At 59.3% G+C, this 24,574-nt stretch overlaps 1 protein-coding gene across 3 annotated transcripts in view; it reads left to right on the top strand.

Moving 5' to 3' along the window:
* The window catches only part of PBX1 (PBX homeobox 1), a 206,332-nt gene that overhangs the window by 156,991 nt on the left and 24,767 nt on the right, over positions 1-24,574 (top strand). For 2 of the 3 annotated variants that reach the window (XM_081112574.1, XM_081112573.1), the window contains exons 3-6: positions 8,442-8,686; positions 14,518-14,708; positions 19,766-19,901; positions 23,117-23,276. In XM_081112574.1, coding sequence (XP_080968700.1) covers positions 8,442-8,686; positions 14,518-14,708; positions 19,766-19,901; positions 23,117-23,276 — 732 coding nt within the window. The remainder of the gene's footprint in view (positions 1-8,441; positions 8,687-14,517; positions 14,709-19,765; positions 19,902-23,116; positions 23,277-24,574) is intronic. The other variant, XM_081112575.1, reaches the window with a different exon arrangement.

Raw genomic sequence — 24,574 nt, 5'->3', positions numbered from 1 at the left:
GTGCAGCAGGACCGCTTCCGGGGGCTCCTTGCTGGTCACCCCAAGTCGGGCCTGAGGGGCTCCAGCTCAGAGGGGAGTGAGGTCTTGATTTCAGCTGCTTGCTTCTCAGCCTCTGCACCAGCCGCTAAATGCTGCTTCTCCGGTGAAGGGAAGGAGCAGACCTCGTTCTAGGAACCTGGGACCTCGCCCCCAGCACTGTGCACGTCCTGTGCTGGGGGGCTGAGGGAGGGAGGGCAGGGGGGAGTGTGTGGTGGGCTCAGCAGCCACTCCGCAGGCCCGCCCACGGGGCAGGGTGGCACGGGGACCCCGAAGGCGTTCTCAGGGCCCAGTGCTTCCCTCGAAGCCGCGCAGCCTGGAGCCACTGGGAGCCAGGACGCTCCCTCGGATGCGGTGACTCACCTCTGCAGGGTGAACGGTGCAGCCATGCGGCCGCAAGCCCATCCTGTGTTCATGGCTTGAGCTTCTAGCGCTCACGGTGGGCCCCAGGGTCTGTGTCCTAGGCTCTGTGTGAGGGGGTGGTGGCGTGGCGGATGGAGGGGCCAGTGGGCAGGGAGCCTTCTCTCCACGCGTGAACCGCGAGAGCCTGGATCTCGCAGGACCCACGTCTGGGAGAACCACCCTGAAGCCCCCTGTCATCTTTGAAATACCCTCAGATGAGGGGACTAGAGATGCCTCCCAGCCCGGACGGGGCGCTGACCTCGGTGTCTTCTCCAAGGACGATAGACCGACGGCCGTGGGAGACTCCGGGTCCTCCCGGCACAGAGCCGCCCCAGCAGCCACCAGGCAGAGGGAAGCGAAGGAGACCTGGGCACTGGGGTTCATTTCAGCTGAGCTGCGAGGCTGTCACTCAGCAAAGCAGACCCGACCGGTCCGGCACGCCAGGCGGAGTGAGCGGCACAGCAAGTCGGCGCAGAGACAAAGCCGAGTTGGCATCTGTTCTCTGCTGGGTCTCTCTGTCCCACCGCCTTTTCCCACAGCGGGGGCCCCTCTCCGTCCCTCGCGTCCTCGTGTCCTCATCCCAGCAGACTCTGCATGGGCTGGAGGGCAGGCGGTCTGTGGGCTGAGAGATGTCACCAACTCGAGGAGAACAAGACACGCTTTCAGGCAAATAGAGTAAGAGCCCCAGTAGCTAAGGCCTGGCCTCGGGGGCAGGTCTCTGAAGGGAAAGGAGAGCCTGTTACTTAAATAACGGGAGTGGCGTGGTATTTCCACCGAGCTGCCATCACGTTCCGGAAGCCGGCTCCTGCCCAGTGTCGCCTGGAAACCGGGCGTGGCGTTCGGGGAGCCTGTTCAGGATGGAGCTTGACGTTTAGAGAAACGAAAGCCCCTGGACCGCCAGGTGTTTCTGTCTTCGGGGGTCCGGCCCCTTGGATGGCGCCGGGGGAGAGGAGGGACGCCGCGGAGGACACCCAGCTCAGCACCCATCTCAGCTCGAGGAAAGGCCCCAACCGGAGATGGAAAGACGGAGAGCAAGGGCTCCGCAGACGCTTCCCCAAAGCGGAGACATCACCCCCTACCCCCAGGCACCGCTCTGGGCCTCTCCTGTCCCAGGAGCTGGTTCTCTTGGATGTGGAGGCTGGAGAGCAAGGCCCGAGGCAGGTCTGCCATGGCGCCCTCAGCCCCCTGCGCCCTCCCTACTCCCCACAGCACCCCCGGCATGAGTCTAGCGCACCTGCCCGGGTGCATCTGACACCCACCTTCCCGCCCGTCACAGGTCACAGGCTTCGTGCCTCCAGGGCTGCTGGGATGTCCAGGCAGCAGCAGAGCCCTGTCTGCCCGGCCCCGCAGCCCTGCTGCCCCCTGCCACTGAGCCCACTGAGCCCACTGAGCCGCAAGGGGCCTCACTGAGCCACACGGGCCGCACGGGGGCAGGTGTGGCTGGGAGGGGCTTTTTCACCCTGCGACCTTCCGTTCTGCGTGCCTGGGGTCTTCTTTATGGCGGCGTTGGGGTCTCTCCCCTCTGGTGTCTCTCTCCCAAGCCGCAGAGACAGACAAGCTACACCCCGGCCTCCAGCCCAGGGCAGCTCTCCTCGGCCTCCTGCAGGTCCGGCCGCATCCTCTCCTGGCTTTCAACCTGCAGCCACCAGACCCCCCAGCCTTCCCCATCCAGGCTGCACTGACCACCCAGCACCCCTGTCACTCACCCAGATGTCCCATCTCCCAACTCAGCCACGTGCCCGGCAGGACCCCAGAGAGTCCCCTCTAAGGATTGAGGCTCTTCTGTCCGCTGCAGGCCTCCTCTCTGCAGATCCTCCCCGTGGTTGCTCGGACTTTTCTGTGACTTGCCTCTAGTTACTAACCCTCCTCTTTCTAACTCCCTGTGATGTAACCAACGTGATCACTCTGCCTTCTAGAGCTCCCCCTTCCTTCCTTCCTTTCTCTCTGCAGCTTGTGTTTGCTTGGGTTGGTTAAGCTACCAAAAACAAACAACCCAACCCTCCCCAAACCCCAAAGAACTGGGCTAAATATAATTCAAGTTCTCTCCCCCTGTCCTATACAGTTTCTATCCGGTTTCTCTCCCTCAGGTGGCTTCCACTCCCCAGGCCAACTCTCTCGTGGTCCCGAGTGGCTGCTAGAGCACCAGCCATTGCATTCACCGTCCAGCCGGCAGCAGAAGGGCGAGGGGAAGGAATGCCTTCCTGTGTCTGGACATTCCTAGGAGCTTTCTGTCCAACTTCCACTGACCAGAATTTTGTCACAAGAGACATGACCACATGATGGGAGGCAAGAAAGTTCCTCTCCTCCCGGTTGCCATGGGCTCCCCTGAGATCAGGGCTCTGCTAGTCTACGGAGGGGGGTGTTGGAAGAAACCAACACATGAACCTTTCCCTTCATGTCTGTGCAGGTCCCAGGCAGGGGAGAGACACGTTCTGCAGCTCCTATCCCAACATAAGCATTAGCGTTCAAGTGCGCATTTGCAGGAAGGAGCCGTGTTATGGTCAGCAGTGGCGGCCGTGGGCGGGGCCAGTGAGGAGGTCAGCGCGCCCTTCCTGCCTGTCACTGCGAAGCCTCCTTTCACGCCCACGTTCGACTTCCCGTCGCTTCCTCAAACCTCGATCTGAATGGAGGCTCTCGACTCTCCTGGTTATAATTTATTTATTTTTTAATGGAGACTTGAGAGCAGCTATTAGAGATGGCTGGCAGGCCCGCTCGTCTGACACAAGGTGAGGCTGCCTCCCAGCTAAGTGGTTCCCAGAAGGGTCTCAGCTTCCAGGACGCGTCTTCCGGGGGGAACTGTGCCAGGTCCGGCCACCTGGACGCTCCCTGGACCGGGAAGGCCGGTCGGGCTCTGCTCAGCAGGAGGCGTCCGGAGGGCGGAGGGCGGAGGGCGGAGGGCGGAGGGCGCACAACTGCTCTTGGGCTCTGGGAGGAGGAGCAGGAATGGCCCGAAGGAGGAGAAAGAGGCGGCCCAGGAGAGGACACTGCCCCCCCGCTGGCCTCGGGTCCCTGTCTGTGGTGGTGGTGGGGGCACAGACCGCCGCACACAGACAAAGCCTTAGCCCTGCCTCGCTCCGCGCTCTGTGCTCCCGCGGCCCTTCCTCAGGGGGCTGATTGAGATCCAACCAACTGCGAAGCCCCCGTTACCAGCACTGACATGTGCTTTTATAAAAACAGCGCGATTGCATCCTTAAGAGAGCTACGGTGTGGCTGGTGTTGTCGACACTGAGTAGTAAGGGAACCGAGAGGAAGGGGCAAGGTCACGCGGAGGGCATCTGGGCCCGGCTCCGTCCCACGCGCTGCTGTGCGCCCCGAGTGTCATGCCGTGGGCTGGCAGGAGGGCTGCGCCCCTCTGTACGTTCTGGGGGCACTAGAGGAAATCTGCGTGGATTTGCTCCCCCGGGGCAGCAGGCAGTGTGCTGGTGCCGGGTCCTCTCAGCCACGCGGTAGGTTCATCTCGAGGCAAACGAATATGGAGGCTTCTCCTGCTTCCTCCCCGGCCACGTCCTTTAGAAACTGCCATCGTCGAGGCGTTTCCGTGTCCAGGGGACACAGGGCACACTAACAGGGTGACGCACTTCTCACGCTTTGTATGTACAACTTGGCTGGAAGCCGTTTCCCGCCCGTGGCTCCTTCGCGGGTGGTCTAGGCCTCCCCAGGGCTTCCTCGTCCCTCCACCTCTGGGCCTGGCGGGCTGGCCCACGTGGGTGAAGTCCCACCTCCCACCATCCTCCGAAGCTCCTCTCAGGCAGAGGCCCGAGCAGCAGGCCTGGCCCGAGCCACCGAGGCAGAGGACACGCACCCCGTCCTGCGCGCAAGGCCAGGCCTCCCAGATCCTGCTGTGCTGTGAAGCCCTCGGGCCCCGGCCTTCTACCTGCTCAGCCCGGAGAAGGAGAAGGGGAGTGGAGGGGGCTGCAGGACGTCTGTCTGCGAATCTGACCCCTGGCTGCCTCTGCGGCCCCAGGCCTATGGGTCCCACCGCGCCCCTGAGCTTGGAAGGCGGAGAGACAGACAGCACGGGGTGCTCTGCCAGGTTGGAAGGTCCCAGGGACTGGCCTTCTCACCCACAAGCTCCCCGGGCCGACGGCAGGGCGTGGGGCCTGGGTCGGGTCTGAGGCACCTTCTCTCGAGCCTGTGTGTCAGCCGCAGGAGCTGACGTTGTGACTCGTTTCCACTGGATGGATGGACAGAGAAACTGAAGCCCACACAAAGGAGTTTCCCATCAGCCCCCGGGGCCGAGGCCGGGGTGAGGAACAGGAGGACACGCTTTCATCCCACCTTTGGTTCAGAAGCATCGAATGGTGTCACTGTCACTCCCAGTGGAGGGAGGAGCCTCGGGTTGCGATGTCACTGCGCCTGGGAACTGAAATGAGAGAGGAGACCACAGTCGCCCGGGGATGGTGGGTTGCCGTCTCCACACCTCCTCCGGCAGCCGCCGGCGTCCACAGGGCAGCTGGTTGAGGTGTGAGGGTCCTGGGGGGTTGGAACCCGGGGGCGTCTTGAAGCCCATGCTGACTCCCGGTGGAAATCCCAGCACCCACACACTCCTGCGCCAGCCGGTGCCGGTCAGTGGTGAGTCCGTGAGCCGAGCGTTCCTCACGGGCGCCCTTGCATTTGCAGGAATTTAAAAAAATTCAGACGTCGGCGAAGACTTCCTCCTTCCCTGCCTCATCCCAGGATCCGTCAGGACCTGGGCATCAAAGGACAGTGTGTGTGTGTGTGTGTGTGTGTGTGTGTCTGCACATGTGCATTCACACGCGGACCCTTTGTGGGAGAGGCTGGCCTCACGCTTCCCGAGTCCAGGCTGGAGTCCAGGACCCAGGTTCCGGGCGGCCCTGCCCTTTGCTTGGCCCTTGTCTTCCGTTCTCTGCTCTGTGACTTTAGAGTTCACTTCACCTTTTATGAGGTGATTCCACTTCGCGGGTGCGAGCGCTCGTGAACAGATAAAAGGCCTAACTGGTATTTCAGGAGGCCAGCACGTGGCTCTTCCTGTGAAAACACAAGGGCATCCTATCGCCATCCGACTCCTGTCCGAGTTCTGGCGGACGGGGTGGCAGAGCTGCCTGGGGCGCGGCGGAGAGCCCTGCCTCCCGCTCCTCCCCCCGGGGGTCGTGAAGCCCGGCCTGCAGACAGTGGGACTCCCTGCCTGGAGGGACGCCCTGGGCCTGCACATCAGGCAGAGAGTGGCCAGAGAGTGGGAGGGCACCCACCGGGGGAGGTCGCCTCACACCTGCTCCTGAACACCTGTCTGCTGTCCGTCTGTCTCTGAGCCCAGGTGTGGTCCCTGCACTACTGTCCACATCCAAGGACAGTGTTCTCTGAGCTCAGGTCTCCTCCCCACCTATGGGTGTGAATGCAGCCTGGGCAGCTAACCTGGGGCCTCCCAGCCCACCTGAACTCGGTGAAGAAACAGTGCCCTCTAGTGGGCCCTGCTGGGAGCTGGTCCGGCCTGGTCGTGGCTCAGGCCAGACAACAGGCTCCAGGGCTGAGCCTGGCATTGGTCTGTTTACCGGAGAGGAAAAGCGGAGTAAGAACAGGGGGGTCCTCCTATCTCGGGGGTTTCAGTAAAGGATTAACCCAGGGCCAGTGATGGAGAGGGTAGGTGTGGCCTCAGATGCATGTAAAGGGGTGTGACAATTTCTATAGAAATCACTTACCTGCCGGGACTGGCCTCTGACATGAGGGGGTAGATTTGTGAGAAGGAACTCTTCCTTTAAGAAATACGGCCAAGAATTCTGAGCCGCGGCCTATTACACCCCCTCATGCACGGGCAGCAAGGGGGTGGCCCTTTAAGGCCGGCTTCGGTGGCAGCTGCTGGGCTAGGGGCGCGGGAGGGCAGGGCGGCGGCGCCGTCAGGGCCGGAACCTGATCGCATGTGATGGCTGCGGATTAGGTAACAGCTCCGCTGTGGAATTGGATCTGGAGGGCTCATTTGAGTCCTGCAGGCGCCCGGAGATAAAGGGGACCTTTTAAATAATCATTCCGTCTCCTGCTCGCCAGCGTCGGAGCGTCGGTTCTGCTTAGGCCATCGCCTTCTCGTTTATTTCACGTTGGCGGGATTTGTTTAACTGACTGGTTTGCCTATCAGCCCCACACCCGTGAGTCGTGGGCCCAGATGTGCGTGCAGGGTGTGAGCTGGGCATGTGGCTCCCTCGCGCCCCCGTGGCAGCCCCGGGCCGTTGGAGGCAGAACCTGCCCCGGAACAGAGTGGAGGTGAAGGCTTTCTCTTATCCTTGCTGTTCCCATGGGAACAATTTTTTTCCCTGAAGTTTTTTATCGGAGCCCCCAGCATTTGTGGTGCCTCGTGTTTTTATCATACCAACTTCTCATTGTCCACATTTAAAAACCAATCAAATTACATTTCAGTGCATCCTCATTTCTTTTGGAAAGTATTTCCATAGGACTCAGAAAAGGACAGACTCTAAGTGAAGCGCTCACACTTCGACTGTGATTTTTTAATTCTCCCTCAACTCAATGGTCCTTCATGTTTGCGGGCGTCCATCCTTGTCCGTCTGACCCTCCGCAGCGGGCACGGCTGCCTCCCGGGGTCCCTTCCAGCCATAGACATTTTCTTCCTTGTTTGATTGAAAACCAGACCGTTGTCCAGACCAAGAAAAATAGTAACTAGGTCGGCATGCGGGCCTGTGCGTCGCTATGCTTCCTGTTGGTTGTTTAAAAGAGGAAGCGAGGCCTGGCCGCCAGCTCAGTGGTTGGAGCGCCGTCCCATGCCCTGGGAGGTTCTATTCCCGGTCGGGGCATATTCCTAGGTTGCAGGTTTGATCCCTGGTTGGGGCATGTCTGGGAGGCAACTGACTGCTGTTTCTCTGTCACACCTTCTACCCTCTGCTCTGAGGGCCACCGCGGGTCCGCGCGGCCCATTGCACGGCACGTGCCCCAGGGATGTGACGCAGGAGTGGGTTTCCTGGTGAGCCACTCTTCTGGTTGGTTCTCGTTGCCTTTCAGACACTCACAGCCCTTCCCTGGCACACCCCCGGGCTCACCAGGTGCACCCCTCCCTGAGCCAGCTCTTGCCCCGCTGGTCCAGTGGCACGTCTCCATGGGTCACAGGACCCTGCCAGCCCATCCCCAGCGTGGGGACAAACGCGGGACTGCTGCTCCCGGGCCTCAGTCACTCCCCTCCTCTCCTGCCCCTCCCAGTGCTTTCCCATGTTTCTTCATTGGACATTCTTCCCAGGCTCCCTCTGGGCAAAGACCTGGCTGCTGGCACCCTCACTGGGTGCGCTGAGCTGTGCCGGGTGCAGGGTGTGCCAGGGGTGAAGGAGCCACCCGCTGCCCTGCTGACCAACTAGATCACTCCCTCCCTTAGTCCACCCTCGCTCCATCCTTTGCCTGCCCGGGCACCACACTGCAGGCACCTGCAGGCCCACCCTTCACTGCCCGGGCACCACACTGCAGGCACCTGCAGGCCCACCCTTCACTGCCCGGGCACCACACTGCAGGCACCTGCAGGCCCGCCCTTCACTGCCCGGGCACCACACTGCAGGCACCTGCAGGCCCGCCCTTCACTGCCCGGGCACCACACTGCAGGCACCTGCAGCCCCGCCCTTCACTGCCCGGGCACCACACTGCAGGCACCTGCAGCCCCGCCCTTCACTGCCCGGGCACCACACTGCAGGCACCTGCAGCCCCGCCCTTCACTGCCCGGGCACCACACTGCAGGCACCTGCAGGCCCACCCTTCACTGCCCGGGCACCACACTGCAGGCACCTGCAGGCCCACCCTTCACTGCCCGGGCACCACACTGCAGGCACCTGCAGCCCCGCCCTTCACTGCCCGGGCACCACACTGCAGGCACCTGCAGCCCCGCCCTTCGCCGCCCGGGCACCACACTGCAGGCACCTGCAGCCCCGCCCTTCGCCGCCCGGGCACCACACTGCAGGCACCTGCAGCCCCGCCCTTCGCCGCCCCAGGCACTGTGAGTGCTTTCAGTTCTGGTTTTCCCCTTCTGGTGCCCACTAACGCCCCTCTCTGTCTCCCTGCAGTTCTGAGCATCCGGGGCGCCCAGGAAGAGGAGCCCACAGACCCCCAGCTGATGCGACTGGACAACATGCTGCTGGCGGAGGGGGTGGCGGGTCCCGAGAAGGGGGGCGGCTCGGCGGCGGCAGCGGCGGCCGCGGCGGCCTCTGGAGGGGCCGGTTCTGACAACTCGGTGGAGCACTCAGACTACAGAGCCAAGCTGTCGCAGATCAGACAGATCTACCACACGGAGCTGGAGAAGTATGAGCAGGTAATGCCCGCCGGGCCTCGCTGCGCCCGACTCCGTCACCTGCAGTCCAGCACGCCTTCCTTTCACATCGTGCAGAGCACGCCCGGTGCCCTCCGCCCCCATGAACAGAGCAGGGTCTCTGGGGCCCTGGAGTCAGACAGACACAGGTTCCAATCCTGCCCCCTGCAATGGTGTGGGGCCTGTGGGGCCTGTGAGTGTGTGTGGGAGTGAGTGTGTCCCCTGCAGTGGCGTGGGGCCTGTGTGACCGTGTCGGTGAGTGTGTGTGGGAGTGAGTGTGCTCCCTGCAGTGGTGTGGGGCCTGTGTGACCGTGTCGGTGAGTGTGTGTGGGAGTGAGTGTGTCCCCTGCAGTGGCGTGGGGCCTGTGTGACCGTGTCGGTGAGTGTGTGTGGGAGTGAGTGTGTCCCCTGCAGTGGCGTGGGGCCTGTGTGACCGTGTCGGTGAGTGTGTGTGGGAGTGAGTGTGTCCCCTGCAGTGGCGTGGGGCCTGTGTGACCGTGTCGGTGAGTGTGTGTGGGAGTGAGTGTGTCCCCTGCAGTGGCGTGGGGCCTGTGTGACCGTGTCGGTGAGTGTGTGTGGGAGTGAGTGTGTCCCCTGCAGTGGCGTGGGGCCTGTGTGACCGTGTCGGTGAGTGTGTGTGGGAGTGAGTGTGCTCCCTGCAGTGGCGTGGGGCCTGTGTGACCGTGTCGGTGAGTGTGTGTGGGAGTGAGTGTGCTCCCTGCAGTGGCGTGGGGCCTGTGTGACCGTGTCGGTGAGTGTGTGTGGGAGTGAGTGTGTCCCCTGCAGTGGCATGGGGCCTGTGTGACCGTGTCGGTGAGTGTGTGTGGGAGTGAGTGTGCTCCCTGCAGTGGCGTGGGGCCTGTGTGACCGTGTCAGTGAGTGTGTGTGGGAGTGAGTGTGCTCCCTGCAGTGGCCTGCGGGACCCAGTGTTCCACAAGCTGCCCCAGGGTGGTGGTTCGTGGCGAAGAGCTGAGCTCTTGGAGTTGAGGCTGTTACAGGACAGGGTGGGAGCGGCTGCGAAGGGCAGAGCCACCTGTGAGGGTGAGGATTCCCACTGAGGGGCTCCTCCAGCTAAGACCTCCCCTCTGCACCCGCACGCTCACTCACATACGTGCACTCACACACACACTCACTCACTCTCACACTCAGTCACACACACACAACCTCACAATCTCACACACTCACTCTCACACACTGACCCTCAGCCACACACACAATCTCACACACTCACTCTCACACACTCACACTCTGTCACACAATTTCACAATCTCACACATGCATTCACACTCACACTCAGTCACACTCACAATGTCACAGTCTCACACACTCATACAATCACTCTCACACACTCAGTCACACACACAATCACAATCTCACACACATGCACTCACTCACACTCAGTCTCTCACACTCACAGACACAGTCACACGTGCTCACACACACATGCACTCACACACACTTATGCATTCACTCACACAGACTCATAGACTCAGTTACTCATACACACTCACACTGACAGAGTGACACACACTCATACACACATGCACTCATACACACTCACGCTGACTGACAGTGACACACTCACACATCACGCTGTCTCTGTGGCCGGCATGAGCAGTCCCATGTCCAGGAGCCCCTACACCAGCCTTCCCTCATTGATTGACAGATGTCTGTTTTCCCCGCCTTGACGGCAGCCTTGTCCTGACTCCACAGCTGACTTCCTCCCTTGACTGTCAGGCCCCTGGCTTTCTCTCCTTCCTTGGGTCCCAAAAGAAGAGGGAGGAAGAGCAAAAGGGGAAGGCCCTGCCCTCCAGTCCACTTACGACTGCCTAGATAGAAGGCAGATGCAAACTTAATAGACAATTTAATTTTTAAAGTAGAAGTAGGCATTTAAGAAGTTAAAGTGAAGAAGGTTTCATTGTTGTACTCAGATCTACCTACCTTCAAAGTGCATTTCTGCCAAGGCCCTTGGTTAATGAGATAAACTGGTGGTTGGGCCAGGCCTGGTGAAGCAGACGGGTGGGAGGCTCGGCCGGGAAGCCAGCTGTGCCACCCTCGCCTTCTGGGGACAGAACCACGGCCCTGCCACAGATTGGCTTGTGTGGCCATTCCCGGGCCCAGGGGTGTGTGTGGAGAGCTGGCTGACCCAGGAGCCAGAGGGCAGTCGCCCTGAGGGATGGGGCACCCTGGGAAGACACGGGGACATTTCCTACGAAGGTTCCTGGCCTCTGGCTTCTTCCTCCTTCCCTCCACCAGTCGGCCTGTCTCTGGCATAACTGCCTGGCCTGGCATCCAGGGAGCTCACGCCCAACTCCCGGGCACAGGAGAGCCCGGCGTGCGGCCTCCCCGCTACACCCAGCCCTGAAGTGTATGTTAGATGGGAAGGTATTGGGAATTGGCTTTGTTCTCAGCATAGAACTGACTGTCTTCCTGATTTAACCCCAACATTCCTCTGTCACCCCAAATGAGGAAGCCACGACTACTGCATTTTTCTCCAGGGCATTCTGTGCTTGGGTCAGGTACTGTCATCATCTCCGATTGGTACAGGTGAGGAAACGGAGGTCTAAGGTCAGGTGATGTGCCTGGGGCTCAGCCAGCGTGGGCAGGTTGCCCTGGGGCCCGGCTGTGGCCACGAAGGGCCGAGCCCGCCCTCCGTGGCTCTGCGGACTGCTTGCTGGCCCCAGGAGCCTGGGGTCATGTTCACCCTCAGCAGGTATCTGTGCCCCTGACAAAGGTGCTGGGTGCTGGGTGCTCCAGGGAGCCCGCCGTCACAGAGCCCTGCTCACATGTGGTGGGGATGGTCCCTGGCCATCCCTCTGAAGAAGGACTAAGAAATCACCGCCTCACCCACGCGGGCATTTCCAGCTGAGAGCCGAATCCACTCAGCACATCTGGTGCTTAATCTTGTGCTCATATTAGTTGTGCTGCTTATTATAGTGAAGAGCAGCTCGTAGGGGCCTGTGCCTATGCCCTATGCCGTTAGCCTTCCAGCCGGTCCGACTGAGACCGGTCTTACTCACTTTTCTGTGACCATTCCTCTGGCAGCTTTGTGAAAAGTAGGAAAGCTCAGTAGAGGAAGTGGTGTTCGTACCTAGATGCAATGATGAAGTTGACTCTTGAATAGTTTTGTGTGTGTGTTGTTTTAATTTTAGTTTGTTGCTGGTCGAGAGCCAGGTGTAAGGAGCCCGGAGGGCTTCCCGTAATGTGCCCCCCCCCCCCCACCGCACCCCGCCAGCCACCACAGCTGCCTGCACCGCACTGCCCACCGGGTTACTGGTCCGCAGCTGCTGGAGACTCTCAATAGAGAGAAGGGGAGGAATTGTTTTTTTCCTTAGACGGGGTTGGAACACGTCTTCAGCAGCCACCCTGAGGCGGGGGCCTGGGGAGCTGGCTGCTCTAACAAAGACGCCATGGCGGGAACCTGGGGGCTGGCCCACATGCTTTCTTCAGAAAGCGGGGCTCCCGCGGCTTTGCAGGCTCCCAGCTTCTGTAAGCAGTGCTGCCGGGACGTGGACGGGCCAGTCTCCAGGGCTGACCTGGGCTGGTCGCTCGCACCCCCGATGAGACTGGCCTCCCTTCCTGGGGGAAGGTTAAGGGAAGAAGGTAGATGTAAGGCCGATCCAGGGCACGGAGCCAGACTTGCTCAGAGGCGTTTCCTCTGTTTGCTCTCCCAGGAACAGCCTTTCAGAAACCGCCGCCCCTGGGGGCCGCTGCAGCGCTGGCTCCGGGAAGGGACGTCCCAGAAACCGCCCGCCTGTGTGGGTTGCACTGACTGGCAGTTGTAACCCGGCCATGGTTCTGAGGGGGCAGCCCAGCACCAGGGCCGAGCCTGGGGGACGGAGAAGGGAAGCAGGCAGTCTAGGTCTGGAGAGATCTGGGTCGGGATGTTCTGTCCGTCTTCCCAGACTTGGAATGTCGTAAGCTGCCGGCCACACATCTGAGCAGCTGGCCAGCAGCTGTCTGGCTGCCGCTGGCCAATGGGTGGGGGACTCCACTGTCTGCCTATGGCTGAGCAGGAGGCCCCAGGGAAAAGGCCCTAACAGCAGGCAGTGTGAGTACTTTTATTCTCAGCAGCGAAGCACATTAATTTTGGCCCCGCCCGTAGCTTTGCAGTGGGAGCCAGTGCCCTTGGCAATGCCTCCTCATTGGCCCCCGAGGTGAAGCTGCTGCCCCGAACGAACCCGCACCCCACCCCGAGCCTCCTGGAGTCCCACAGCTCACTGCTGGGTTTACCCCCTTTTCTGTACACAAAGTGGGGTGCTTCAGGGCAGAAGAAACTTACAATACAGAGCCTGTTTCCATGGTAGCGTCTTAGTGGAGAGCAGAGGCCACCTGGACCGATTGTCCGTGGCCTGGTCCTCAGCAGGTGTCTGCAGAGTAGAAGGAAGGTACCTAGGAGCCCTTTTGTTTTTACCAGGAGGGGGTCTGAGGCCTGGAAGAGTTCACCCAGTTGTGATCATACTTTGGGTTCCTAAGTTATCGGTCTTTGAAGAGACAGTGACACACGTTTAGATGGCCCAGTAACTCAGTTCCTGCTCGCCGCACCTCCCCGGTGGGTGTTGTCACCCACGTCACTAATGAGGAAGATGAGGCAGAGACACGATGTTAGGTGACTCCCGAAGGCCCTCAGCCAAGGGAGTCCCAGAGGGGACTCCTCCTCGGCCTCTGCCGTGTCCCAGCGACGGGCCCCACCCGCAGGGCATGGCTCAGGAGTGTGGGCACTGCCAGGCTCGCTAGAGGGTCAGGAATGGTCGCGCCCACCCAGACGAACAGAGGGAGCTCTGGGTGGCGAAAGGGTTCACCCAAATCCACGAGGAGGCAGGTCAAGGCCAACCTCCCAGTCCCAGAGGATGCATCTCTGCATACATTAGGGCAGCCAGCCTCAGAGGAGGCTCGGGGAGGGGCCGTGGCTGGTACTGTCGCTGCATCATTGACCAACAGGAGGGCTTCATGCTGCCGAAACGTGGCAACGCCTGTTGTCGATCACGAACGCATTTCGTGGTTAAGACTGGGCTGGACCCTCTGAGTCTTGGGATCTCACAGCAGCCGTTTCCTTTACACATCGACTCCACTCTGACAGCATTGCGTGAGTTCACCTGGGAACAGGTGCTTTACTGAGTGCCGAGCGGGGAAACCTGGCTACAGGTGATAAGGACAGACACTAAAGGAAAGGGCAGCGGGTGAGAGGGGAGGCCAGGATGCCTGGGCCCGAGGGCACCGCGGTTACACCCTGCTAGGCTCCTGTCTGCAGGGCGAGCCCCTGAACCCTCTAAGCCCCGCGGTGAGGCTATGCCTGCGGGCCCCTCGCGTTGTGGGCACGGGGCCTCCCAGAGGCCAGCGAGGAGGGACTCCTTGTAACAAAAGCAGGAGTGGAAATGGGTTGGTGGGAAGCTTAGAATCCCAGGATCCCACTCTTCCGTGGACGAGGCAGGACGTGCTTTTGTGGCCCTACACTCTCTGTGGCTGTGAACACGGGGAGTGGGGGGATTGTGACATGTATTTTACACTGAAATTATCTTCTTGTGCTTTACAGTAGTAAAATCATGGGGGGCGGGGGAAAGATGGAAACATGGTTAAGAATTTTCTTTTCTCTTAAAATCTATAGATGGCCCAAGGTTAGCGTCAGGCCATCACTTGGTCTGTGCCTCCGACTTGACAGAATGCCACCAACACCTTGTAGGTCCCTGCACACACATCCTGGGGCGCCGCACGCCCGCCGGCCCTCACCTGCGTGTCCTGTCCCCGCAGGCCTGCAACGCCCTGTGGGTCCCCGCACCCAGATCCCAGGGCGCCGCACGCCCGCTGGCCCTCACCTGCGTGTCCTGTCCCCGCAGGCCTGCAATGAGTTCACCACCCACGTGATGAACCTGCTGCGTGAGCAGAGCCGGACCAGGCCCATCTCCCCGAAGGAGATCGAGCGGATGGTGAGCATCATCCACCGCAAGTTCAGCTCCATCCAGATGCAGCTCAAGCAGAGCACGTGCGAGGCCGTCATGATCCTGCGCTCCCGGTTCCTGGACGCGCGGTGAGTCGCCCTGGGCCCGGCCTCTGGGAGCGTCCAGGGGGCTGAGGCTGCGGCCCCTCTCCAGGCCCCGGTTTCCCCAGGGAGCCGAGGAAAGTCGTGGGCCAGGGAGGCCGCTGTGGCCAGAGCTGCAGGAAGCGTGGGGCTGGAGGGTCACGTCCATTCCAGAGCAAGGACGACGTGGCTACGGGGACAGCAAAGTAGGACTTTTTCCTACTACTGGGGACCTCCTTTTTTAAATTGATTGATGAGAGAGAGAGAGAGAGAGAGAGAGAACACTGGCTTGTTGTTCCACCCATCTTTGCATTCATACTCGATTCATTAGTTGACTCTGTATGTGCCCTGACTGGGGATGGAACCCACAACCTTGGTGTATGGGGGACGACACTCTAACCCACTGAGCACCCGGCCGGGGCGGGGACCTCCTCTATGGGCCCGTCTTTATGGGGTCTCACTAGCACGCGGCCCGACACGTTCCCTGGAAAGGCAGTTCCGTTTGAGAGCTGGGACCCCCTCCGGGCCGTGTGCAGGCCGATCGCCACTGCCACTCTCCGGGCTGAGGTTAGAACAGACGGCGAGACCCGGTCCCGGGGGCACAGGGAGCGAGGGCTGGTGCACAGGGGCCGAACCTGGCTCAGGTCCCATGTTTTCTTCCGGATTGCTGCTCAGGGCCTCGGGTGAGTTCAAAGAATTCAGTTGAAACCATGGATACAAAGGCCTTTAAGACCAAACCTGAGAACAGATGACAAGCCATGGCTCTCAGCCCCTCCTCCCCAAACCAGAGGGTCCGGGCAGTGCTGGACTTCTCTGGCGCCGGTTCCCAGCCGGACGGCGTGGGGATCGCACCTGCTGTCGGGGGAGCAGCATGTGATCTTCGGACGCCCCTCGGAGAGGCTGCCTCTCTGGTTGCACCCCCTCCCCGGGGTATCCCCCACTAAGGCGGAGTTGCCTTCCTTGTGCCATTTTCTGAAGACAATCCCACTCTCCGATTTTTATCATTAAACAGTTAGATGTGTCAGGGGTGCACCGTTTCACGGCCGTAGCTTCTTCAGACAGGCTGGCTGCTCTCTTTGCATTTGTCTCCCCTGGAATCGTGTGTTTCTCTCCGCTCCATTGTGGCCTTTGCCGCCCACAGGCCTGGCATCCCCTCACTCCCTGTTGTTCGGTGTGTTGTGGGCCCCCCTGGAGCGTAGTGTGAGAACGCCAGCCGGCAGCCTGCCTCTGGGCCGGCGGAATAGCCAAGAGAAAGTAAAGCTGAAGATGGCTTTTCCTGGCTGGGCGTGCCCATGAGTGGGGAGGGGGCCCCCGAGGCAGGACCCTGCGTCCCCCTCCTCCAAGGCCGCCAGCCTGGCTTTTCTCACGCAGGCGATTCCTCGCAGGGCAGCCTGCAAGTGACGGGCGGCCTCGGGTCCCTCCCTGAGTGCAGCCGCCACTCTGCCATCCCCATGGCAACACCCCTCGTTAAAATGCTGGAGTTGGTATTTATGTTGGCAGATACTGAAAAAAAGAAAAGTTGGACCCAGACTGAGTTCTTTTCAAGAAAGGAGGCGGGGAGAAGGGGGCAGGCCGGCGCCCAGACTGTCCTTGCTGCAATCCTGCTGCATCCAGGCCACGGTCGGACGCAAAGCCAGGGCCTCGGCTCCCATGGCCTCCACCCCGACCATTTCCTTTGGCCCGAGACCATCCCTTCCAGGGAGCTTCGTTCCTGCTTGGGTTGTGACCTCTGATTCATGGCCTCTGAGCCACGGTCCCAGTGAGCACAGCTGAGCCTGTCGTTCTTGGCGCTTATTCTCAGGGTATATTTGGTGTCAGTGAAAGAATATAACCCCCAACGCCATCCAGGGCTGAGCCAATGGCTTTCTGAGCACAAATACAGTGTGCGGCGCCTGCCGGGCAGTCATGGCCCCTCCTCGCTGCCGCAGGCCAGGCTGTGGGGGCTCAGCAGAGAGCGAGGGGTAACAGGGAGGGGTAACACGCAAGGGGGATGCATGTGTGTTAGGTCACCACACATGTAGACGCACATGTTCCTGCTGTGCTGTGTACACCCCTGTGTTCGCTCCCTGTTGTCCCTTAACACGGCCACAGACTTAGCCACTAGCACAGTGCCTCACCGTCCCTGCTGCCTGGGCTCACAAAGCTGTGACCCAGGTGCTGGCCAAAGCCGGACTCACCTGAGGTGCGGGGCCTCTTCCAAACTCTCTCCACGGGGCGGAGTTCAGTTCCCACAACTCTGGGGCAGGTCCAGGCTCTGGGAGCCGACCCTCCAACAGGCAGCCCGCACGGCCGGCAGGGAGGTCCCTCCATGGCAAGCGTTAGCCCAGTGCCCCCTCTCCATGGACTCCCACCCGAGGACCAGAGCCTGTGCTGCTCTCAGTGTCCCAGGAGCTGTGAGCGCGGGTCCCCACGGGCTCCGTAGAATCCTCCTCCCCCTCTTCCCCTGAGCTCTGCCCAGGTTTCGTCCATGCAAGTCATTTCCTTTTTCTCTGCCTTACGTTGGCTTAACTGAGCCAGAAAATGGCGGCTTAAAAATTCCACTCATTCATTAATTCACCCATTCATTCAATGTTCATCATCTCATGCCATGCACCAAGCCTCGTGCTGTGCAAGTGTGGAGATTAAAGCGGTTTATGGGCAAGGTGCCAGCACGGAGACCTAGCAGGCTAGCGCGCTGAATCCGAACTCTACTCCTTTTCTTTGCAGTTAAAAGAGAGAGGACTTATAAACCCCCTTAATCAGTGGTCGCCAACCGGCGGTATTTATGTTGGGCTGGTGGTCCATGAGGTCCAAAAGGTTGGTGACCGCTGCTCTTAATGATTGTCTGGCAACAATTTGCCTTTTTCAATAACGTTTTGCTGGTGAGAACAGCAAGAAGGTAACCATGGTGAGAAGTACCGCGTGCGCCTCGCCCGATAGAGGGGCTGCAGAAAGCGAACAGCAGCGGGGCCATGGAAGAGGAAGGACCCGGGAGGGAGGCGCTCAGAAGGGCTCTGAGAGATGGATTTGTTCACCGACTAGAGTCCAGATGCTGAGCTAGCACTGGAACAACAAAGATGAAAAGGCGTGCATGGGCCCAGCCTTCAGGGAGCTCATCTCACGGCACAGAGGCTCTTAGACACCACGCAAAACCGCACGTGAACTCCTGGGACACAACTGCCAATCCCGAGTGGCCAGGAGGGAGTCAGGGTGGGCACAGGCCTGAGTCTCAGAGAAGCGTGAGGTCAGCGTGGCAGGAGCCGTGGACAGCGCCCTCCAGCGGCCACGCAGCGCGGCCTGAGTGCTCACTGTGGGCTGGCACTTGGGTTTCAGATGAGCATGGAACAGCCCCTCCCGTGGGGACCGCCCGGCAGTTGGGAGACATACAGACCTGTGCACATGCTGCTGAGAAAGGCACGGCGGGTGGGAAGGCAGAGTGTGGAAGCCAGGAGTGTCTTTGGGAGTCGGGGCGCATGTGGTGTGGCTGGGTGAAGTTGTGTAAGCATGGGTAGGATTGGGGGGAATGGGCACCAGGGACAGGATAGACCCCCTGTAAAGCCAGAGCTGTGTCCTGTATCCAGGACCAGGGCACAGCAGGGCTCGGGCTCAGGTCAGGGTTAGGGGTAGAGTCAGGGTTAGTGTTAGGAGTAGGGCTAGGGTTAGGGTTGGGTTAGGGTTAGGGGTTAGGTTAGGGCAGGGGACAGCATGTATGGTGCTTAGCAATGTAAGTCCACAATGTCTATGTGTCCACTCTAAAATCTGTCAGATTCAAGGAGTTTTTTCTCTAATATGCTGCATTTATCCGGGAATAATTCATCCACATCTATATTTCTTAAAATCAAAGTCTAAAGACCGACTCTCTGAGGTTTGAATGGCCTGGTTCCCGAGCTGATAACACTGAAAGCCGAAGCGAGTAGCCGCTGTCTGCGTCCCTGCCCCTGTCCTGGGATGTGTCACTTCCTCTCAGTTTCTTAAATCCTGACAGATCCTGGCCCGGGGTTTCACCGGCCTAGGCTGTGTGGTCTAGGCTGACACAGCCAGGAAGGAGTGGGGAGCAGGCCCACCGGGAGGTGAGGCCTCCCGGGAGACTGCCCCCACAGGAATGAGGCTCACCCCATCAGGGCAGCTTTCGGGGCGCAGGGCCCCAGGCCCCGAACAACTCTCTCCAGGCCCAGAGGAAGCCAGAGGTGATACGAGGACAAGCTTGGTACCGAGGCAGCTCGGGCTCCCCTTGAGACCCCGTCACGCGGGAGCTTCAGACACTTGCCTACTTTTCAGTTGGGTTTTTAACTCAACTGCCCAGTTCTGATGCTGGTGACCCAGAAACCCAGCGTGATTGGGGAGAGCGACTCGTCTTGCAGTGTCTGGACAGATGTGGCTCATACCTGTGGACAGATGGTGCTCACCCGGTAAAATCAGGCACTTCATCGTGTTAATTAATCCACGCGGGACTGGAAAACACAATATTAGCTGAATTTCCTGTCTAGCACGGTGGTCCGTGCTTTCTGTTGGCTAAATTGGGAAACTCTATCCTGGCACAACCAGGGACGTTCTGGGCATCTTGTCCATAAGGAAAAGCTTTTGATAGAAGCAAGAAAGGCAAGTGAGCTAATTTTATTTTAAAGAAGGAGGCCCCCACTCGGGGGTGGGGGGACGACCAGCATCTGCAGTGAGCCGTGTCCCCACACAAGGCCTTCCCGGAGGAGGCAGTGAAGGAATTCTCACTTTAAATTAGTTCAATTAGCACTTTTCTTTTAAAGGCAGAAAAACGCTTTTATTCAAAAAGTGGTCTTGGGCTCAGCCACCTGTGTGAGCATGAAAGCAGGCAGCGGGCGTCTGATCCGCCAGGTGGGGCTGTTCTTACCTGGAGATGCCGCTTCGCTCCGGGGCCGGGAGGCCAAGCCCTCGGTCCTTCTGCCGCGCCAGGCCCTCTTCCGGGCCCAGTGGGTATCTCGCAGGTGGGTGTGTGGCAGCCGGCCCCTTGGCACAATCGTGTCTTCTCCAAGTGGACCCCTTCTCTCCCTGTTGGTGTGAATTTGGTGTGAACTCGTTTTTTGTGTCTCGTTTGCTCCCTTTCTCCCGTGCAGGCGGAAGAGACGGAATTTCAACAAGCAGGCGACGGAAATCCTGAATGAATATTTCTATTCCCATCTCAGCAACCCTTACCCCAGTGAGGAAGCCAAAGAGGAGCTGGCCAAGAAGTGCGGCATCACCGTGTCCCAGGTGAGGCCCGGCTCAGCCTGCGCCTGGGGGCGGCCCCGGGGCCTGCAGGCTCTAGCAGCTGAAGCCCTAAGACAGCAGGGTCAGCCTGCGCTGTGTGAATAGGGAGCTTCAGGCCAGGGCCTGGGGAACTGGCCAGGGACCAGCTGGAACCAAAGACCCAGTGGAGGGCTACGAAACCAGGGCTGGGGTTCCTCCCACCGACAGCCCGCTGCCTCCAACACGGAGGAGCTTTCAAGGAAAGTTCTTATGTAGTTTCTCAGACACAGTCCATGCCTTAGCCCACTTTCTGCCCCACCCAGGAACTCCGCAGCCAGGGGACGAACTGTCACGTGAAAGGGACAGACGCGCCTTCTCTCTGCGCTCACTGACGAGGGTGTGGGGAACTAACGGCCCTGTGTGCACTGGAGTGGTCGCACGCGTCTCCGAGGGCCCCTCCCCCAGAGAGCGATGGCATGACAGGTGTCCGTTGTCAGGGCAAGATGCAGGATGTTCACAGACCTGAGTCTTCAGCATTCGTGTGAGGAGAGGAGGCAACATTCATACGTAAGAGGGTCGGTGCGAACCTCTCGCTCAGTTGGAACCTCGGATTCCACCCTGATCTCTAGCTGGGACCAGGAGGGAGAGCCTGAAATCCACCACTAAAAGACTTCCTCGGCATTATCTCACGTGCAAGAGACCCAAATGGGTCTCCACGGTGGGTGGGGCTGGGGGTGGGGGTTGGGGTGGGTGGGGGGACTGATGTAGTGCGGAGTTCGCTGGACAGCTGCCCGTCCTCTTGAACAAGCTACGCAGCTGTACTTTGTTGAACCGAGCCCTGGCTCCTGGTGCTCCCTGCAGGGCGCACTCCCATCAGCCTGCGATGAGCCAAGCAGAGTTAGGCCTGGCCAGGGTATAGTCTCCACACAGGGGACCCCGATGACCAGCTTGCCAGAGGCTCCCCAACAAGCTTTGTGATTTTGCAGCAGCGTTAGCAACACCTTCCAGGAAGATAGGGTGGGAAGATCAACCCCTTTTCAGCTCCACCTTCCTTAGGCGCTGACCCAGCGGAAGGTCATTTCCAGTCCCGACAACCCAGGAAGCACGGGGACGGGGCGGGGATGGGGGTCCCTGTCTGGGCCTCCATCCATGTCCTCTGAGCCTAGACCCGTGGTCCACGAGGAAGGAGAAGTGGCTTTTCCACCTTTGCTGGGTGTTCGGCGGTGCCAGCTGTGGACCAGGTCCCTGATGTCCAGCCAGGGCCCTCCCTCCCTCCTTTCTTCCTTAACAATGGCCCCTCCCAATCCTGAATCAAAACCTCAGGGGCAGGGAGGAGGGAGTCCGTTCCAGCAGCTCTCCATGCCCTTGGCTTGGCGGGCGCTGTTCTGCTTGCTGAGGGACCTCGTCCACGTTCACATCCACAGACATACCTGCTCCCCCGGAGTGCCAGCTTCACGGGGACTCTCCATGCTGTGCCCACGGGCTCTGGGGGCGTCGTAGGGTCACCGTGCCCTCCCAGTCTCTCCAGAGGAGCTAGGGCTCCGCCGGCCTGGGACGGCCTGTCCGACCTCAGGCCATGATGCTGCGCAGTGAGGTCATTAATGAGACACGGGCTCTATGTGTCGCCCAGGCTGTGCGACAGCCCCTGGTGGGGGCCACCAGGCATTCCGGACGGAGCTGGCACCTTCCCTCCCGTTCGGCTGTTCTCGCCTAGAAGGGAACTGTCCCCAGCATGTCCCCCTGCACCTCTTCCTTCTCCTGTTTTCTCGCTTGTAGCTGATTTCACCATCCCTCCGGCGTGTCCTTTCTTCCTCAAAAGTCCCCCAAACTACCATCATCCCCCGTTTCTCAGCTCATCCAGGCCCTCTCCTTCCGCTCCCTGTCCCTCCAGCAGGCAAAACGCAGCCCAGCTACGTTGATGCGCATGGGGTGGGGCGCTGTCCGGGGAGAACAGGGATTGGGGTGGACTGCACAGCGTCGGTGAACGGCCCAGCCGTGCCCTGCTCTGGGTTTGATTTTTAAGCAGAGCTTTGGCGTTTCTGCTGTATCGCCCGCTGCGCAGAGCGACCGGGGTCAGCGTGTGCGACTGTGACTCGCGCTCACGTATTCAAAAGTCCGTGTCGTTGGCAAGAATTCCCTTTGTCCGCCTTCGGCACAGATGCGGTGTGCCGAGGTGCAGGAGCACCGCCCGCCCCCGCCAGGCTCAAAGTCCGCTTTGTGTTACATAAGCCCCGGCATTTTAGTGCTAAGTCACATCTGGAATCTGGGGCATACACGCGCCTTCCTAGGCCGGGATCGGGGAGGGAGGCTCGCGGGCGCTGCCCCAATTGTGTCTGGCAGAGGCCGGGACAGCTGCTGTGAGCCTCGCCAAGGGACTGAATTCACAGCGAACGGAAACCAGGCTTATTCCGAGTGTTGGCTTGCACGCGGGAGCCTGGAGCCCCAGTTTCTCCCCAGGTCGAGCGGGTGGGCCTGGCACACCCGGCAAAGCCTATGGGCCTGCCCCCACGGATGCTGACACGGTCTTAGCACCACGGCTAAGCATCCAGTCCTCATGAAGAGTCTGCATTTAACCCATCAATGCTGACCTAGATTTACATGGATATTTAAAGGTCAGTGTATGTTTATTGCCCAAAGTCAGCGTCAGCATTGCTATGACAAAGAAAATTCTTGCCAACACTGCTCTCATTGTTCTTTATTTTATTTCAACTTTTTAAAAATATGTTTTTATTTTATTTTAGAGAGAGAGAGAGAGAGAGATATTGATGAGAGAATCATTGATCAGTTGCCCCCTACTAGAGATGGAGCCCCAAACCCAGGCATGTACCCTAACCAGGAATCCAACCGGCGACCTCTCAGTGCCCACGACACGCTCAACCAACTGAGCCACACCAGCCAGGGCCAAAACTACACTTATTTTTTAAAAGCAGTTTGTTTTAGTGTCATACTTAACAGGCCAGCAAATTCCCGATGCTTGCCCGGCCTGAGAGGGTCCTGGTTTAAAGAGTGGCTCCTCCTGGGGGTTCTGTCGCTGTGGTTGTGTGAATTGTGTTGTTCAGCGAGAGAGTCTCGTGTTATACCGTTGCTGCTCTCGACTCTAACTTCAGGCCTTTTCCTCAAGGCTGTGAAATCTTAGCTGGACAATCCCCCACCCACCTCTTCGGCTTCCCCTCCCCCTCCCAGTGGCCCTGTGTGGAGGAGGAAATGCTAACCTTCTCATCTTCTCTCACACGCTCTAGGTATCAAACTGGTTTGGAAATAAGCGAATCCGGTACAAGAAGAACATAGGTAAATTTCAAGAGGAAGCCAATATCTATGCTGCCAAAACGGCTGTCACTGCCACCAATGTGTCAGCCCACGGAAGCCAGGCTAACTCACCCGCAACTCCCAACTCGGCTGGTTAGTCTCCTCTTTGATCTGGGGGGACCGGGCTCCGTGTTTGTACTTGCTTTTTCTGCATCGGGGTTTCCTTCACACCTTCAGGTTTCTCGGTTTATGAATCTGCGTGTCCTTTGGTGTCAGTGCCCCTGAGGGGTTTCCCTTTCATTTCCAAAGAGTGATGTGTTCCGCTGTTTTCACAAAGGGCTTGCCCGGAGGTGAGCACAGGTGTGTCTGTTTAAGGTAAATCGGTTGGTTTTGAGGAGGTGACGCCACGTTCCCCCTTCAGAGATGCCGGGAGGAAGCTCGATGGCCACGTGGGAACGTGGACGTGGTCCAGGGTCCTAGCCCTTGGTCTGTTTCATGGAACTTGACACTTGTCCCTTTGCTGCATCACATACTGGCCGGGTCACCGACGAGCACGGCTCCACGTGTGAATATTCACTCTTCCAGCCAACATCTCAGTGGGTGTTCGGTTCTGCAAAGTCAGACTGTAACATCTCCATACTTCTGGTAGTTGTTATTCTTTGCCATTTTATTTTGTTGGGTTTCTATATGTAAACTACAAAAGGAAATTGCCAGTCATTGATTCAGATGATTCAGATTTCAGTCTTCACATTATGCTCAGTCCTGTGCTGTGTTCCTGGTTTTATGCACCAGAGTTTAGGCTCACAACTTATATTTTGGGGTGTGCTCTCTCTCATCCAGTCTGCACTTCCCCCTGCGGAGAAAACATAGTCAGAATGCATAAACTGTAACCTTAGTGTTTGCTGTGGAGGATATGTTGGTGCTTTTTTCCTACGGGAAAAAACCAGAAATTTTCCTAATGAAATGAGTTTGACCTTAGATTATGGCAGTTTACCCCATGGCTGGGGTGCACAGGTAAGAAAATCGATGCCTCCAATTTTAAAGAGTCGCACATTTAAATATGTGAGCTCTTAATATTGAAAATCTAACGCCCAGCCTTTCTGGGGGCACATGGTATCTCTGACCCCAAAGCTTGCTTGTCCCCTAAGGTCCCCTCCCAGCTGTGGCGGTTGTTCTTGGAGACACGAGGCCCCTGGACACACAGATCCATTGTCATAAGGTTCTCCACATCTCGGGGCCGTGCCCTTTCTTTAAACGGAACCCACTGTGGAGGGTCCTGGGCTCTGCAGACTGGCGTGGGGAGGCGCAGCATTGCCCAGCTGTTTCTCCCAGCACCCCAGGAGGGGGCGCGGAGCGTACGTGCCATGGAGGTTCTGTGTGTTTCCCTCTTCCATGAGTGACTGTGAAAGCGGTGTCGGAGGCCAGCACGGCTCCCCGCGGCGCCCTCCAGA

The sequence above is a fragment of the Myotis nattereri genome, assembly GCF_964212035.1.
Source record: "Myotis nattereri genome assembly, chromosome: 18".
Taxonomy (NCBI): Eukaryota; Metazoa; Chordata; class Mammalia; order Chiroptera; family Vespertilionidae; genus Myotis; species Myotis nattereri.
Note: the sequence above shows the minus strand (reverse complement) of the source record. Positions and strands in the feature narration are given on the sequence as shown.